Source organism: Mirounga leonina, unplaced genomic scaffold, assembly GCF_011800145.1.
Source record: "Mirounga leonina isolate KUSES-001 unplaced genomic scaffold, KU_Mleo_1.0 Mir_242, whole genome shotgun sequence".
Lineage (NCBI taxonomy): Eukaryota > Metazoa > Chordata > Mammalia > Carnivora > Phocidae > Mirounga > Mirounga leonina.
Window position 1 is genome coordinate 625,182 of NW_023270627.1, and position 16,782 is coordinate 641,963.

The window sequence follows — 16,782 nt, forward strand, 5'->3', positions numbered from 1 at the left end:
AGGTCACGATCCCAGGGTCCTGGGATCGAGCCCCGCATCGGGCTCCCTGCTGGGCGGGAGGCCTGCTTCTCCGTCTCCCACTCCCCCTGTTTGTGTTCCCTCTCTAGCTGTCTCTCTCTCTCTTTCTGTCAAATAAATAAATAAGATCTTAAAAAGAAAAGAAAATTATGTACATTGGTTTAAAGGCTAGTTCCAATAAAACCAGGTTCTAACCTCAACCCCCAAAAGAGAAGAATCACAGAGATCTACCAACACAAGCTGTTAATTAATCAGACAGGAGATATATGAAGATGCACCCAGTTCCATGAAGGAGGTAATCCTAATAGATCCCTATCAAAAAGTCCAAACAAACAAACAGACAAAATTTACTTGTTTCAGGCTCTGGTTAGAATGGATTCTGTGGACACTGTGAGGTATTAAAGCAAGATGACACTAATTTAATAAATATTTATTGAGCACTTGCTGTATGTTAGGGCTCTAAAGATACAAAATGAATTAAAACATAATCCTGGACCTCAAGGAGTTCGCGGCCTCGTGAGAAAGGCAAAATTATAAACCAAGTATTTTTACTGGAGCATAGAGGAGGGAGGAAAATGAACAAGTCCCACTAATTTTCTGGATTTCAGTAATGAGAAATGAAATGCAACACGACATTTTTTGGCTTGAGTAAGTGGGTGGACAGAAATGTCACTCACTGAAGAAGAAAATTACCCAAGTCATTCTAATATGCAGCCAGGATTGAGAACTACAGATCTATGGGACGGTACAGGATGAGTAACAGAAAGATGGTATTTGGGATGCCAAAGGAGGGGTTTTCCAGAAACACGAATCTGCCAACAGGGTTGAAAATTACAGAGAGGCTGATAATGTAGAGACTAAAATGTTTCTGATACTAATAATAACTGATGAGATTGGAAAGGCCCATTCCATTAGGGTGGGGGAAGTCAGAACAAGATGCTACAGACTCAGCGTATGCAGATCGGGAAGAGATCAATCCAGCACAATGAATACCGAATATGCTTTCAAGAAGTTTGGCTGTGAAGAGAAGACAGAGGCCATGGAGATAAGCAAGTTGGAGAAGGGCTCTTTTTTTTTTTTTTTTTTTTTAAAGATTTCATTATGTATCTAGGCTGAGGAATGGCCCTAGTGGAGAGAGAGAAGCAGAGAGAGACAGACAGAGACAGAGACAAAGCCAGAGACAGAGAATGAGAAAGAAGAGAAGGAATGAATATTTGATGGAACAGATCCTGGGGTAGATGAGAGCTATGCAAACACAGATAAAAATCTTACATTTTTGTCCCCCCCCCTTTTTTTTTGGCCCAAGAAATGTCAAGATCTAAATGTTTTCTTTTGCTACTAGCGTTTCCACAATGCAATTTTAAAGTAAATTCTCAATAAACCTAAATATTTTGAATCAAAAGAGGTTTATGTACCTCTAATTTATCTCAAATTTAAATAAAAATTTCAGCTCTAATCAGTATGCACAAAACAATTTCATATTATTATTATGGGGAGACCAATGACATACTAAATGATATAAAATACGACCGCTTCTTTTAGACTTGATAAAATAGTTTAAATAATTTTAATACTACAGCTTTGCCAAATGCAATTCAAGTAAGTCTCTGATTTTTGAAGCTGAATCATAAATTACACGTTGTACCCTGACAAAATTGCCGTTTGGCATTTGCATCAAACCCATTATCTTGTGTTCTGTTGCCTAGTTACTGGAATTCTGAAGTTTAATGCATTTTAGATGGATATTTAAATTTCACACAGAATTTCAGCTATGCAGTCTACAGAAAGAGAAACAGTTGGACACATCTGCTTCCTTAAATTTCCAAAGGAAACTTCTTTGTTTACACGGGCTCAGACTTGCTAAGTTTTGCAGAAGGGTGCATTGATTTTCAATGGAGGGCATTCAACATCACACTTTGAGACACACTAAATTCATACTTGTTTTCTGGTTTTGTTTTTGTTTTTACTACAGGCATGGAGAAAAGGAAATCCTTCCTTTGCCTATATGTTTAAGGCTTGAAAACTATGACTGAAGTCCTGCTTCATTAGTACAATTCTGCATATAACACACACATATGCATGCATCTTTATAGTACCTTGACTTACCTGTTCCCATGTGAACACGTGTTGATTGAAATAATACTGAATTTGCTCATTTGCAATGTTAATGCACAGCTGCTCAAAGGAATTTTTTTTGAAATTTTCAAAGCCAAATATATCCAGAATGCCAATGCTCAGTTCATCACCATTCCCACTGGAAAATTAAAGAGGCATTATTTTGAGTTCTTACTTTCTTAAGAGGGAATGTGAAGCAGGGTATCTCAGAGGATAATTTTGTGATTTAGCTAAGAAACTACTACTAAGACAGAGAGTGAAAAATTTCTCCATAGAATATAAAGTAGGTAGCATTAATTTTAATATGTAAGATACACGATGTTCCTTGTACTACAGAAACAGCCCCTATACTTTCTCCTGTAGGTTCATGGGTGCCAGGTCATAGCCCTAAGTAAGACATGAATCATAGGGAAACCTGGCCAGCACTCAGAACACAGCAAAAATATGTTCAATAAAAACTATACCAGAAAAGCAAAAATTCTGTGTAAGAGTATCTTTAACCTTTCACTTTAGGACAATTAAAATATCTTGCTAAAAATATTTTACCTCTTTTAAAGAATCATTATTTATTTTTGAGTTATTCATTCATAATTATTTAATATAGAATAAATGGTAACCTGGAGAAAGATATAAATATATTTGAATTTATTTTATAATCAAATATTTAAAAATGCAATTAAATACTATTTTATTATTTTTATTATTTTTTAAAAAGATTTCATCTATTTATTTGAGAGAGAGAGAGTGAAAGAGAGAGAACATGAGCAGGAGAGAGGCAGAGGGAGAAGCAGACTCCCTGCTGAGCGGGGAGCCCGACATGGGGCTTGATCCCAAGACTCCAGGATCGTGACTTGAGCTGAAGGCAGACGCTTAACCGACTGAGCCACCTAGGGGCCCTGAATAACTATTTTATAGTTAAATATTCCAAATGCATGTTTTTCCTGTTCCTCCATAATGGTTACCTCTTTGTTCATTAAAAGTTAGATACTGGGTCAAAAGTTTGCCCCTCCCCCAAGAAATAGCATTGCAAAGTTTTTTTCATGTGAATTTAAAAAGGAGAGAACAGGGGCACCTGGGGGGCTCAGCTGGTTGAGCGTTCGACTCTTGGTTTCAGCTCGGGTCTTGATCGCAGGGTCATGAGTTCGAGCCCAGTGTGGAGCCTACTTGAAAAAAAAAAGGGAGTACAAACATCTCTCTGTACTCACTATTTATGTAACCTAGGTTAACTCTTAGTGCTGTGTGAGGAAGTGATTTGGAAATGACTGTTGTCAGCTGCATGCTGCGAAGTGAAGGATGCTCTCTCTATTTGGAAGAACTAACTGAACTTAGAATGCAAAGTTACAGAACACTCTGTGATGGGATCGACAAACGGAAAGCTATCCAGGTACTTCTGAAAATTCCTATTTACGCAGAGTAAGTATAAATTTACACTGGTTTAGTCAAAATTATTATTCTTTTAAAAAACTGTAGTCCCACAGGCTCCCACTGAGATAGATATTTAACTTGTCTAAAAATGTGTTAGAGCCAGGAGGACCTTAGAGATGACCTCGTTCAGGGATTCTTAAACTGGGATTGGCTAATGGCCTTCAAGGGTCTGGACTCACAATCATGTACCATATTTTGGTGGGTATGTAGAAATATGTCCATTTTTTATTTTGGAGTGAAGAACGCAGTTTTCAAGAGATTCTTAAAAGGCTCCAAGATACCTACCAACAATTAAGACCACTGACTTGTCATTCCACACCTTTATTGAACAGGCTGAAGAAGACAAGATGCAGAGAAAGGCAGTGACTTGCCCAGGGTTGTGCAACAAATTAGCGGCAAAGCCTGGCATTCCTGGCGCAGAATGCCGGCTCTTCAAAATCTTAATGTAAATCTTTCCAGATTGAACTAAACTATTTGAATGACATTATTTTCGTTTCTTAAACATTCTGTAAAAAATTTAACAATCTACGATTTGGATAGCTTCCTTTATTGTATGGAAAAGAAAGTTACTAAGTAGTGAATAGGCTATAGTGGAATTTTCAGCAGATCGCCTGTTTGGAAGTCAGACCCTTCCAGGTACCACTTAGGGGCCAGACATGCAGATGATAACTAACAAAATGAGGTTGTTTGTGGAATATACAGATATTGAAAATTCTTGAATGTTTCCATTTTCATCTGAAAGGTTGGCATCCCACAGATGGCTACCAATGAACATACAAACTATTTTGACCGTTAAATCCTAAAGGGCAAATTGGATTTTGATTTGCTGACCCAGTCAGAGAGGCTACAATTTAGCAGGGAGGCAAGAAGCAATTTTGAAGGATAGAGAGTTAAGAACATGGAGGAATAATGGACAATCTCTTAGGCATTTTGGATAATACTACGGTGTGGTATGTATTTTAGTGGAAAAATGACAGTGAATTACTCACCCAAAATGTGTATAAAATGGTCTATTATGCTTAGTAAGTAAACGTGAGTGAGGTGACTTAAAGTTGGCAACTATCTTATTTTTTTGTATACAAATTTCTACAGATTGTATAATTTGTGGCAGAACAAAGCTTTAGGTGTAAATGTAGGGACTTTTATCTATGCACAATGCCTGGCACATAGAGAGCACTCAGTTAATGGTGGCTGTGATTCTTATTTCTAAGATGAGGGCATAGACTTATGGTCAGATAACATTATTGCTCATATATGGGCTCTATCATTTACTATTTATTTAGAGCATTTCTGAACCAAATTTCATATCAGGTCAGAAGACCTACCCTTACAGGGTTATAGTGAGAGTTAAAATATAAGAGAAAGTTTTCCTTTGCCTTCAAGATTTAATTTGATCCCTTAGAACAAAGCAAACATACAAAAAAAAAAAAAAAAAAAACCCAAAACCCTGCTAAAATGACATTTTATGCAAGTATCAAGTGGTATATACTTCATAATACACCTTCTTATTAAAAGAACATATACATGGATAAAATGTCACATTAAAAATTCACTTTCTATTATGTTCATTCATGTTGCTACAGTTTTTATGTCCCAGCACTTTAAAAATTTTATAGCTATCTGGCCCAATAAGGTGCTACTAGGAACTAAAGCAGATCTACTGAAAGAGAACTTTAATAGGGACACCTGGGTGGCTCAGTTGGTTAAGCGACTGCCTTCGGCTCAGGTCATGATCCTGGAGTCCCTGGATCGAGTCCCGCATCGGGCTCCCTGCTCGGCAGGGAGTCTGCTTCTCCCTCTGACCCTCCCCCCTCTCATGCTCTCTCTATCTCATTCTCTCTCTCAAATAAATAAATAAAATCTTTAAAAAAAAAAGAGAACTTTAATAATTACATGATAACAATTAGGAACATCTTCAGAGGCACTCATATACAAATCAGTAAATTAGAAAATAGATTTGCATCACCTGACATTTGGGGAAAAAAATGTTTCCATAAGAATTTTTACCTTAGTGATGTGCCATGCTTCAATAAGCTGTTAATACGATTGACTATCCAACTAAAGAGACGCCCATATAAAGTTTTCGCCATAGCATCTCGGACATCAGTGGCTTTTTCTACAGTATTGGGTCGTATGATGGTTTCTCCTCTAGTGACCACACAGTGGGAGGTGAGAGCTTCTTGTAGCTCATCTGCCTGAATGCAAAGCAGAGAAGCTGCTAAAAGAAGTAAACAGAGGTATTGTTAGAAAAAGTCATGGCAACAGAGTAACTTACCATAGAATGAAAATGTCTCGGTTTACCTTCTTCAAATGACATGAAATAAATATGGGAAGACTTCATAATGTAAAAATAATTTCCTATTCAGTAGTACTCCTGGTTCTTCTTGATCATTTTTCTCCACTTGACTGGTCAAATGTAGGCTGCCATATAATACAGCACAACCCGAACCGAACTGGCTGACAGAGGGAAAAACATTTCCACAAGCCAGTGGTTGTTTATGTAATGCCAAACATAATTTCACTGAATTATGTTAAATAATTTAAAAGCATAATGAATAGGTTTAGGATAATTTCGATACCATTATTATATACACATTTTCAAAATGTAGAGATTAATTGGAAGATTACTTAGACTTCAGGGATACACCCAAACAAATGTATTTTATGTAACTTCTGCAATATTCAACCAAAAAAGCATAAACCGTATCTTGACATTAGTATATATATATATATTTATTTTTTATTTTTTTAAAGATTTTATTTATTTATTTGACAGAGAGAGACAGTGAGAGAGGGAACACGAGCAGGGGGAGTGGGAGAGGGAGAAGCAGGCTTCCTGCTGAGCAGGGAGTCCGATGTGGGGCTCGATCCCAGGACCCTGGGATCATGACCTGAGCGAAAGGCAGACGCTTAACAACTGAGTCACCCAGGCGCCCCAGTATATATTTTTTTATCATACTACTTCTCAGTTATACATTTCAATGACTAAAGTTTGTTAAAATGTGATGCCTGGAACATTTATTTATATTTAATGACAAATATCACAGGGAATTTTAAATAAATATTTAAATTCAGTGAAGAAAACTCATTTTTGAATATAATAAACATCTTTAACCCAAACTATTACATGACAGACTATTTTTTAAAACCAGTTGTTCTCCTTTCAAATTATTTTCAACATTTTGAATTTGCTTTTAGCAAATGGCTATGTGGCTAAGATCATTGAACCTTACTTAAATAAAATAATTTTTTTCAGGCTGTGGATGTAACACAGGCTGACTGCAGAAATCTTACCTTTGAAGTTAACATTCTGCATTTCTTTCCTTTTAGGCATGTTTACAGCTGCTAGTCTGTACATACATTTCATCTTAATAAAATACCTTAAGCATTTCTCATTTTGTTAAATATTGCTTGTAAATGATTTTAATTTGCTGTATGATATTCTGCTCTATATCAAATGATATCAATAATTTTTAAACTGTTGGATGTTTAGGTCATTTCCATATGTTCACAATTGTAAAGAATGCTGGGATAAATATTTGGGGTATGAAACTGTGTTCCTATTTTGTATCATTGTCTTAGCATAAATTGCCTAAGTTCAGCAACTGGTTCAGAGCATATAAACATATTTAAGCATTTTGATATATACTATCTAGCTGCTCTTCAAAGACTCTGAACCAATTACATTATTATCAGCCAAGTAAAAAACCAGTCATTTCAATGCAATTTCATGGACACCACAGGTTATGATTTTTGAAAATGACCAATTTGATAGGAAAAAATGCCTTTGTTTTTCAATTTGTTTTTAACTGACTCCTAGTGAAGCTAAATACTTTCTTCTTTTCATATTTTTATTAGTAATTTGTGGTTTTTTATTTTATAAACTGCCTTTTGTCATTGATATATTTATCTTTTCCTAATCAGCTTAGAAGAGCCCTTTATAGCTCATACATGTTGCTTATATATACGCTGCAAATATTTTCTCTCATTTTTCCACTTGTATTGCAATTTCATTTATTTTTCTTTTGGTAGTATGAAAAAGTCTTTAATATTTATGTAGTCAAATATCCATTAAAAAAATCCTTTCTGCTTTTGCTTTTCTGCACATAAAATCCTTCAAGTCTTTTCTCATCTCAGAATTATATAAATGCACTTTGTCTTGTACTTTTATCACTTTTTTGCATTTAAATTGATATAGGTTTGGAATTCATTTTGGTATATGGTATATGACAAAAATTCGAACCCCCCTCCCCCAAACGGCTAGCCAGTTCACGGTCACTACAGCACAGATTCCCTAGTGATTTGTAATGCCATTTCCAGCAATTCTACCTGGATCTGTTTCTGAAGAGTGTCTCCCATTGATTAATATGTCTATTTCTATTCCTACATTGTTCATTCATTTGACATATATTTATTAAGTGTCTACTACATGCCAAGCATTTTACCTGGGAATATACTGCTAAGTATAATACCTTGTGAGAAAAACTTCTAGTTTTGATCAACTTTATCCAGAAGGAATGGGAAACTAATCAAGAAATTTAAGTGGGAAAATAGAAGGAGGAGAGGGAGAGGGAGGGACAGAGGTACAAGGAGAGGGAGAGGGAGATTGAGAGAACCCACTGATACATGCCTTTAGTGGTTTCTGAATGAACTGTGGAGAATGGCCTGGAAAAGTTCAAGAACTGATGTAGAAGGAACAAGTGGGAGGTCACTTAGCTCAGGTGAGAGGTGATGGTGTCTTTAGTGAGAATGATGATAATGGAGATAAAGAGAAGTAGTTAGATTTGAGAGATATTTATGGGATAGAATAGACTAGAACCGGTGCCTGATCGAAACGATGCACCTGTAAAACCATCAGGAAACATGGCCTTGGTTTCGAGATAATTCCTTGCAACTTTAGTTATAAACCATTTTAAGTAAGTCAGCAAAATTTCTATTTTCCATGAATGGCTATTCCAGAAAGTGCTTCAATTAATTTTAACTATATTCATATTAATATTAACCTTCTATGACCCATATGACTGTCTCCTACAGAAAAAGCTTCTCAATTACCAAAGTCATTTCTTAGTGTGGTAGTTTCTAGGTATACTCATACCTACAACATATCTCTGTTGTAAATCATTCTATTCATGGCCGATAACTCTTCTAATTATGATCAATGGTGAGATCTGAATCCATCATTGGAGTTTTCTGTTTTTTCCTGCCACTTCTGATAACTGAGGACTTCTGGGAGCTACAGATCAGCTCGGAGCTACTGGCCCAGGGGCTCCAAAAAATACTAGGTTTGCTGAACGAAGGGTCAGCCTGGAATCTATGCAGCCTGCAGCACATTGGCTAAAAGAAGGCCCAGCTCACCATGGGCTGGAGGGAGCTCCATGGCTCAGAAAATAAGTAAATAAATAATATCAGTCTAATGCTTCCTGTGCCAATTAACTTTATTTATATATGAAAAATCAGAACAGGTTCCCAGGTCCATGCCAATCATTACATGCCAATCTCAGTCCTGCTGTATTACCAAGCTGGTCCCAGAGACACAGTGGGATGGAGATGATAGGGATCTAGGGACAGGTCCAGACCAGGATGGTTGGCATCTGGTTCCCTGAAATTACCCTAAAACATCTCATTCTGTTCCTCATTAAGTATAAGTCAGAAAAAATATGTATAAATAAAAATTTATATCATGATTCCCTAAGTTATGAATGAAACTTATAACAAACCTGCAATTATGGGGGCATATGACCATATTAAAAATTTTAAAAAGTGTATATTCTAAATAAAAAAGCTATGCCCCACAAGATCAGTGGGAAACCTTAAGTTATTGGAATAATTCATTGAATTTTACTAGTTAGACAGAAAAGTTGATTTGAAGCAAATACCATGATGCACTTTTTTTACATAGAAAATGATCGCAAAATCAGTCAGCCCAGGATGAGTGAGTATAAAAGCCACCCAGTATGAAAATAAATATACAAGTCTTTATTGCTTATAAAATGATACAGATGCTGAACCTATAAAATAATAACTTTAACTCTTTTCAGATCAGTTTACTAAATTTTAGTGATATTTTCTGTGTTTTTACATTGAAATGTAAATAGCTCCTAAAATAGTCATGAAAGCCTAGTCTTTAGAAAGGTTCTCTACAGTTAATTTGTAGGCATGAAGCTCTGTTTTAAATATTGGCTTTTAAAAACTTCATTTTATGCAAACGGAGTCAGAGTATTCTTCTTTAGGATTCCAGATAAGCACAATTGCTTGAGATGATCTTTATGAGACACTTACAGTATTTCATTAGACATTTTTCACGAGTGCAGTTTTGAACAGAAGATAATAACACTCACAGTTCTCCAGAGCCGCATGATTGGAAATGCGGCTCTTGTCAATCTGGTGTTCAGTTGCCACAGAAGAAAACTCAATGTTGCCAACATTCAAGATTGCAGCCAGTATACTGTATATACTTCCAAGTTGCTGAAACACAACCACAAAAATGTAAGCATCACCCTCCCCTGGAGAGTATAGCACGGCAGTGGCGATGGCTGGGGACAGAGTGGGGAAGAATGCTAAGGCTCCGGCATAAGAAGGCCATCCCGCAGATGATGATGTCAGACAATGAGACCCAAGTAGGCTCCGTCTCCTTAGCTATTTTAATATGAGAGGTGAGCATGGTGCCTGTTACCCAGTGAGTGCTGAAAGAAATATTTTGCGATTGCAAATATGAATAAAAAATAGAAATGAGGAGCTCCGCAAGGAGGAAGTAGCAACGATCGAATTCCTGAGACCACAGATAAATCTATCTATGGGAAACTTAACTTCAGAACTTAATGTGGTCATTTCCAGATGTTCGTTCCCCTTAAAGCCATCTTAAAAGTGACATTATATGTGTGGATAAATGAGAGTTAAGAAAGAGAAATCCAAAGATCCCGGCACCAAAATCAAAGGATATGTGCGATTTAAGTATAGGCATGAGAACTTTGGACTACAGCTTGGAGTTTATAGTAGTAAAACCCTTTTAAATAAGGTACATCAAAAATACATTCGGAAACACACACCCATACCCACAACTCATCTTGGGGGTACTGGAGGCATTTTGCCAAGGAGTCGATGGTAATTGTAGGTGTCATTCCAACTATGTTCAAAGTGCAGTAAGTTATAGGAAAGAGACAAAATCCTTTATTGTTTTCTTATGTTGCTGCCTTGATTCTAACCCAGCTCCTACACTTAGAAATGATTATTCCATCTGCTCCAACATTCCAACATGATAAAAACTGGATATGGAAAAAATCTTCAGGGATATTTATTCATTCATCTACAACATATATGAATATAGATTAAATGAATATATAAACATTAAAATAAATATATTTATTGAACGAATATATAGACATATCTGTGTCTATCTATGTATTCACTTATCCAAATGCACATGTATTTTATGGAAGGCACTGCTCTAGGCACAGGGGATTTAGCAGAGGCAGGATGAAGATATATGTTTCCTTGGGGTGTTCAGGCAGTGAGAAGGCAGACATTAAGAAAAGAAACAAAGAGACAAACATGACATTTTCAGTAACAAAATGGGCTGGCAAGGAAATAAAATGGAGAGGAGGGAGAGTGACTGGGAAGGGCAGGGAGGGCCTTTTGAGTCGGGGAGTTTAGGGAAGGCCATCCTTTGGGAAGCAGAGGCCTGGATGACAAGGGAGTCAGCCAGGAAAAGAACTGGAATCAGACTGTTCCAGGCAGAGGGGCCAGCAAGGGCAAGGGCCTGGCTTGCAGAAAGAAAGTCAGAGTGGGGCTGGAGGACAGCGAGTAAGGGGCAGGGATGGGGGTGTGATAGGAGCCAGGGAGGTGAGTTTGGGCAAGACCAGCCACCAGAGAGAGTTTGGGTTTCCTTTGAATGGCCATGGAAAGCCACTAGAGATTTCAAAGCGGGCAGTTTTGATATTTTAAACATGACTCGCCAGGATGTGGAAATGAATGGATTGGGGGCAGACGGAAAAGTAGAATGGGCAGGAGGCTAGTGAGAGGTGGTGGCTTGGACTAGAACAGTAAGCGGTGGAGAAAGAAAGCAGTAGATGGACTGGGGCATATTTTGGAAGTAGAACAATAAATATGCTGATGGGCTGGATGTGAATCCCTTTTCTATGAAAATTCTCCTGGTAAGGAATTCCCATTTGTAATATGCATAACTTGTAAAGAAGCAACCAGCGTGGGCTTCAATGGCAGATGGACAAATAAATACAGCATCCGACATCCTGCTCTATTTTTCTTGAGAAAACTATAGACCTTATGGATAATCTACACCAGGAATACTCCATAAGTAGATTGTTGAGAACTATGTTCCTTCAACACTTTGTGTGTTTGTCAATTATGGACTGGAAAGTTCAGATATGTAAGTTCCAAAGTCATATTTTAACAGTTTTTAGAGATTCATTATAGAGAATCACATGCTGAATCAATCGACTTCTAATTCTTATTCAACTGTTTATGAGAAGGACTATGTAATCCTTCTAGACTGGGGCTCTCTTTGATATCCTATAATTACAATATTCATTTGGATTAAAGTTGGAGCCTCAGAAGAGAGCAAATCAGGGCCCTGGCCCAGTTTGGCTTGGCAGCTAGATTGACGGGGCTCAAAGGGGCCTGACCTCAGGTATAGGTATGACCTTGACCAAGCACTTGGGTTATTCATGGTACAAACACCAATTATCTCTGATGCTGGTCATCCCAAGGAATCCAAAACAATTTTTATTTGCTGGTTAACAATAATAAGCAAAAGAACATTTTTCCAAATAAAACTACCAAGGCAACCTAACAACTTTCTATGGACTTTGAATGAACTGAGATTTGAAGCCTGACTCCCAGACCTTCACTGTTCTGATGTATCAGGCTCCAATCTATTCCACTGCTGCTCTGGACATTTCTGCTCTTCTCTGTGCTTATACACTAGGCTGATCTGCCATGCAGACAGCAACCCAAAACTACGTGTGTGGGCAAGGTCACTTTCCTCTCTACACTGAGTTAATCTGCCCAAGCAAAAGAATTCTGTTAGAAGGACCCTTCCTCTTCCAGAAGTTTATTGTACTATACCTCTTATTCAGTCATCCACCCATCCATTCGTTCATTCAACTGTCATCTATTGACTATTTATTAAGCACAATGTGAGATACTGGATATATATCAATAAATAAGAATAATTTCTGCTCTCAAGCACTTTACACGCTCCTAGAACCAAAGGGCATGGATCATTTCCTATACTGAATTTCTATATGGATCATTTCTACTTTATGTATTTTAGTATAGTTTTTTTTTTTAATTAATAAACTTTATTTTAGAGTAGTTTTAGGTTCACAACAAAACTGAGTGGAAAGTGCAGAGTTTCTATTTAGCCCCTGTCCTCCCCCCTCCACACACACAGCTTCCCCCACTATCAATATCCTGCATTAGAGTGATACATATATCATAATCAATGAACCTACACTGACACATCATTATCACCCAAAGTCCACAGTTTAGAGTTCACTCTTGGTGTTGTACATTCTATGGATTTTTACAAAGGTATAATGGCACATTTCTACCATTATAGCATCATACACAGGATTTCCATTGCTGACAGGTCCTCTGTGCTGACTATTCATCTCTCTCACAATCTCTAACCACCACTGGTCTTTTATGACATGTCTCCATAGTTTTGCCTTTTCCAGAATGTCATATAGTTGGAATTCTACAGTATGTGACCCTTTCAGATTGGCGCTCATTCAGTAATGTGCATTTAAAGTTCCTCCATGTCTTCATGGCTTGATAACTCATTTCTTTTTAGTGCTGAGTAATATCCCATTGTTGGGATGTGCCATAATTTATTTATCCACTCACCCACTGAACTGGACATCTCAGTTACTTCAAGTTTTGGCAATTATGAATAAAGCTTCTGTAAACATTAGTGCACAGGTTTTTGTGTGGACATACATTTTCAATTCCTTTGGGTAAATACCAAGGACTTTGATTGCTGGATCACATGGTAAGAGTATGAGAACTCTTCCCATGGAGAATGCCATGTGAAGAAGAACTTTTTTTTTTAAGATCTTTATTTTTGAGTCATCTCTACACCCAATGAGGTGCTCAAACTCATAACCCTCATAACCTTGAGATCAAGAATCATATGCTCTACTGATTGAGCCACCTGGGAGCCGCCTGCCATGTGAAGAAGAAGACAGAAATCAAAGTGAGGCACTGCAATCCAAGGATCCCTAAGGATTGCCAGGGAATCACCAAGAAGTAGGGAAGAGGCATGGATTTTCTCTCACAGCCCTCAGAAAAACCTAACCTTGTGTCAGACTTCTGATCTCTAGAACTGTGAGGAAATATAGTTCTGTTGTTTAAGTCACTCAGTCTGTGGTACATTGTTATGGAACCCCCAGCAAAGAAATACAGTATCAATGCTTTTTTGTTAAATTTATGGATAAGATGTATAACCTTGGGATAATCAACGTGTTTATTCTTTAACTGCTTAAAACCCTAAGTCTCTACTATGTATAGAGACATAGTAAGACAATCTGACAACTGCTTTTGTGACTTGAATTTAAACACTTATTTGATAGTACTCTTATAATTTTAGTTCGAAAAGCGTAACTTAATTTGATTGCAAATTGTATTCAAATATATAAGATAGTTTGAGCTACATAATAATTTTGAATTATTACATTTTCAGGGCTAATAAGTTTAAGTGCTTAAGAAGATTTAAATGATCAGGAAGTTTAGAAAGTCCTTATCAGTCCTTGTAAGACTGCTTTGTCAGTCATTTGGAATATATGAAAGACTGAGATGTACTAAATTTTTACATAGTTTCAGGCATTTAAAGAACTTAATTAATTATGTCTGTTTAGGACAACTTAAAATTATATTTATTAGTTAAGTGAACAAAGGTGACTGAAAGTTGTTTCTATTCTTATACAAAGATTGTTAGATGCACAAATTGAAATAAAAGATGTGTCAAGAGAAGAAGAAGACAAGCCACAGACTGGAAGAAAATACTAGCAAAAGGCACATCTGAGAAAGGACTGTTATCCAAAACATACAGAGATTTTTTAAAACTCAACAGTAAAAAAACAACCCAATTTACAAAAATGAGTTAAAGACCTTAACAGACACCTCACCAAAGAAGATATACAGATGGCAAACAAGCATATGAAATGCAGGGAAATGCATGTGTCATCAGGGAAATGCAAATTAAAACTACAAGGGGATACCACGGCGTACCTCTCAGATTGGCCAAAATCCAAAACACTGACACCACCAAATGCTGACCACGGTGCAGAGCCACAGGAACTCTCATTCACCGCTGGTGGGAATGCAAACGGGTACAGCCATCTTGGTAGACCGTGGGATGGTTTCCTAAGAAACTAAACATACCCTTACCATATAATTGAGCAACTGAGACCCATGGTGTTTACCCAAAGGAATTGAAGACTTATGTTTTCAGCAAGAGTGAATCCTAATGTTCACTATGGACTTTGGATCATAATGACATGTTGGTATAGGTTTGTCTGTTTCTGTGTAGGTTCCTAAGAATTCCACATGATTTTCACACCTTAGTTCCAGTTCATGCTGCTCTTTTCCTCCCTCTTATACATAATCTCTTAGAACCTTTCAGAGACCAACCACTAGACTTCGTGTTTCTGTAACATTCTCTGTTTGTTATCATGGCATTGATTATATCTTACTGAAATTATGCTTTGTGTGTGTGTCTTTATCAGATTATAAACTGAGGATAGTGACTGTGCTTCACTCACGGCACTCAATTAATGCTCGTCAAGCTGTTTTCTTTTGCATTGATTAAGTGACAGTAAACTTTTCTTCATCCCATTCAAGAGAGTGGTGAGAAAAAGGACAATCCCTGGACCTCTAAGTAGGTGGGGATCACCGTGGACTGTGACAAAGTGACAGGAGCCCAGGCTGAGGGGTGTGGCACTACCCAGTCTGGTTCTGGGAGAACCAGAATGCTGTTGCAGCCATTGAGCAAGGACAGAGAAGGCAGGATGGGAGGAGCAGGCGGGGGCAGGGACCCACAGGCCGGGACACTGTCGGAGCCCACATTACCAGCCAGATCAGAACGGAGGGGAGGGAAGGAGAAGCCTGCCACGATCATTTGCTGTTGTTTGTGTGTAAGGGATATTCATATGCTTTCTGTGCGTAGGTTGAATTTTGCACATACTTAAAGCCATAAAATGACATGACCAATCCGCAAAGATTAGAAAATTAAACAGCCTTCAATTTTAGTTATCGAATCATAGATAATGACACTTATTCTACTGATAATGAAACTTATATCAGAGAGCTTTAGTTATTGGTCTAAGGATGCAGAGCTAGAGACAAGCCATGCCAAGGACTTTCACCCACAGGTCCTGACTCCCTAGTCCAGAATGAGTGTTATTTTAATCTACAGTCTTCCTGGGTCCTGTCATTCATTTCATTCAGGTCATCAATGTTGGCTAAGTTATGACATTCTAGAATTCCAACTTATTTTATGCATTTTGAATAAAGACAAGTAGGTATCAACTTATTATTTTTAAATCCTTATCAAATGACTAACTAAAAAGAGTGGTATGTCTTTCTCACCCCAGCCAAAATCAATTTTTAAAAAGCATTTCACAGAAATTCACTTAAAATACTAAAAAAATTTCTTTCACATGTATTATTTTATCATAACAAAAGTGATAGCTCATAGTCCAAAGAAAATGTATTAGATTGTTATTTTAGATGATCGTAAGAAATGTAAGCAAAATTAAAGCAGAAAAAGTCATTCTCATCTTAGACTTAAGACCTATGACTCTGTAAAGAAAAACAGATAAAACTTCCTGTCATGACATCATAAATATTGTCTCTAAAATGAGTTGAATCACAAAACTAGTAATCATTTATTTTAAAACTGTGGCAGGAAAATGGCTGAGAAAATCATATGTTTTAAAAAGTTTTAGAGTTTTCCAATTTGTGTGATTTTTAGAGAATATCTGATTTTGCTTTGCCTGTCATTCCTTTGGATTATGCTGACTCACCAGTCACAAGTGAATTGCAGCCCCTAGGGATCTTTAAAGGGACACAGACACCCTGGGTGCTATGAACACCCATGAGAGAACGGTAAGGGGGGGAGAGAGGGGTGGGGGGAGAGAAAGATACTCATCTTAGAGAATCACCGTAACTTTGCTGCAGTGAAGTGTGAAGGCAGCAAGCTCTGCT

At 37.3% G+C, this 16,782-nt stretch overlaps 1 protein-coding gene across 1 annotated transcript in view; it reads right to left on the reverse strand.

The window, feature by feature from the left end:
* The window catches only part of MYO3A (myosin IIIA), a 221,092-nt gene that overhangs the window by 96,072 nt on the left and 108,238 nt on the right, over positions 1-16,782 (reverse strand). Inside the window, exons 16-18 of the mRNA XM_035029490.1 lie at positions 9,897-10,023; positions 5,566-5,776; positions 2,125-2,272 (exon numbers count right to left, since the gene is read on the reverse strand). Coding sequence (XP_034885381.1) covers positions 2,125-2,272; positions 5,566-5,776; positions 9,897-10,023 — 486 coding nt within the window. The remainder of the gene's footprint in view (positions 1-2,124; positions 2,273-5,565; positions 5,777-9,896; positions 10,024-16,782) is intronic.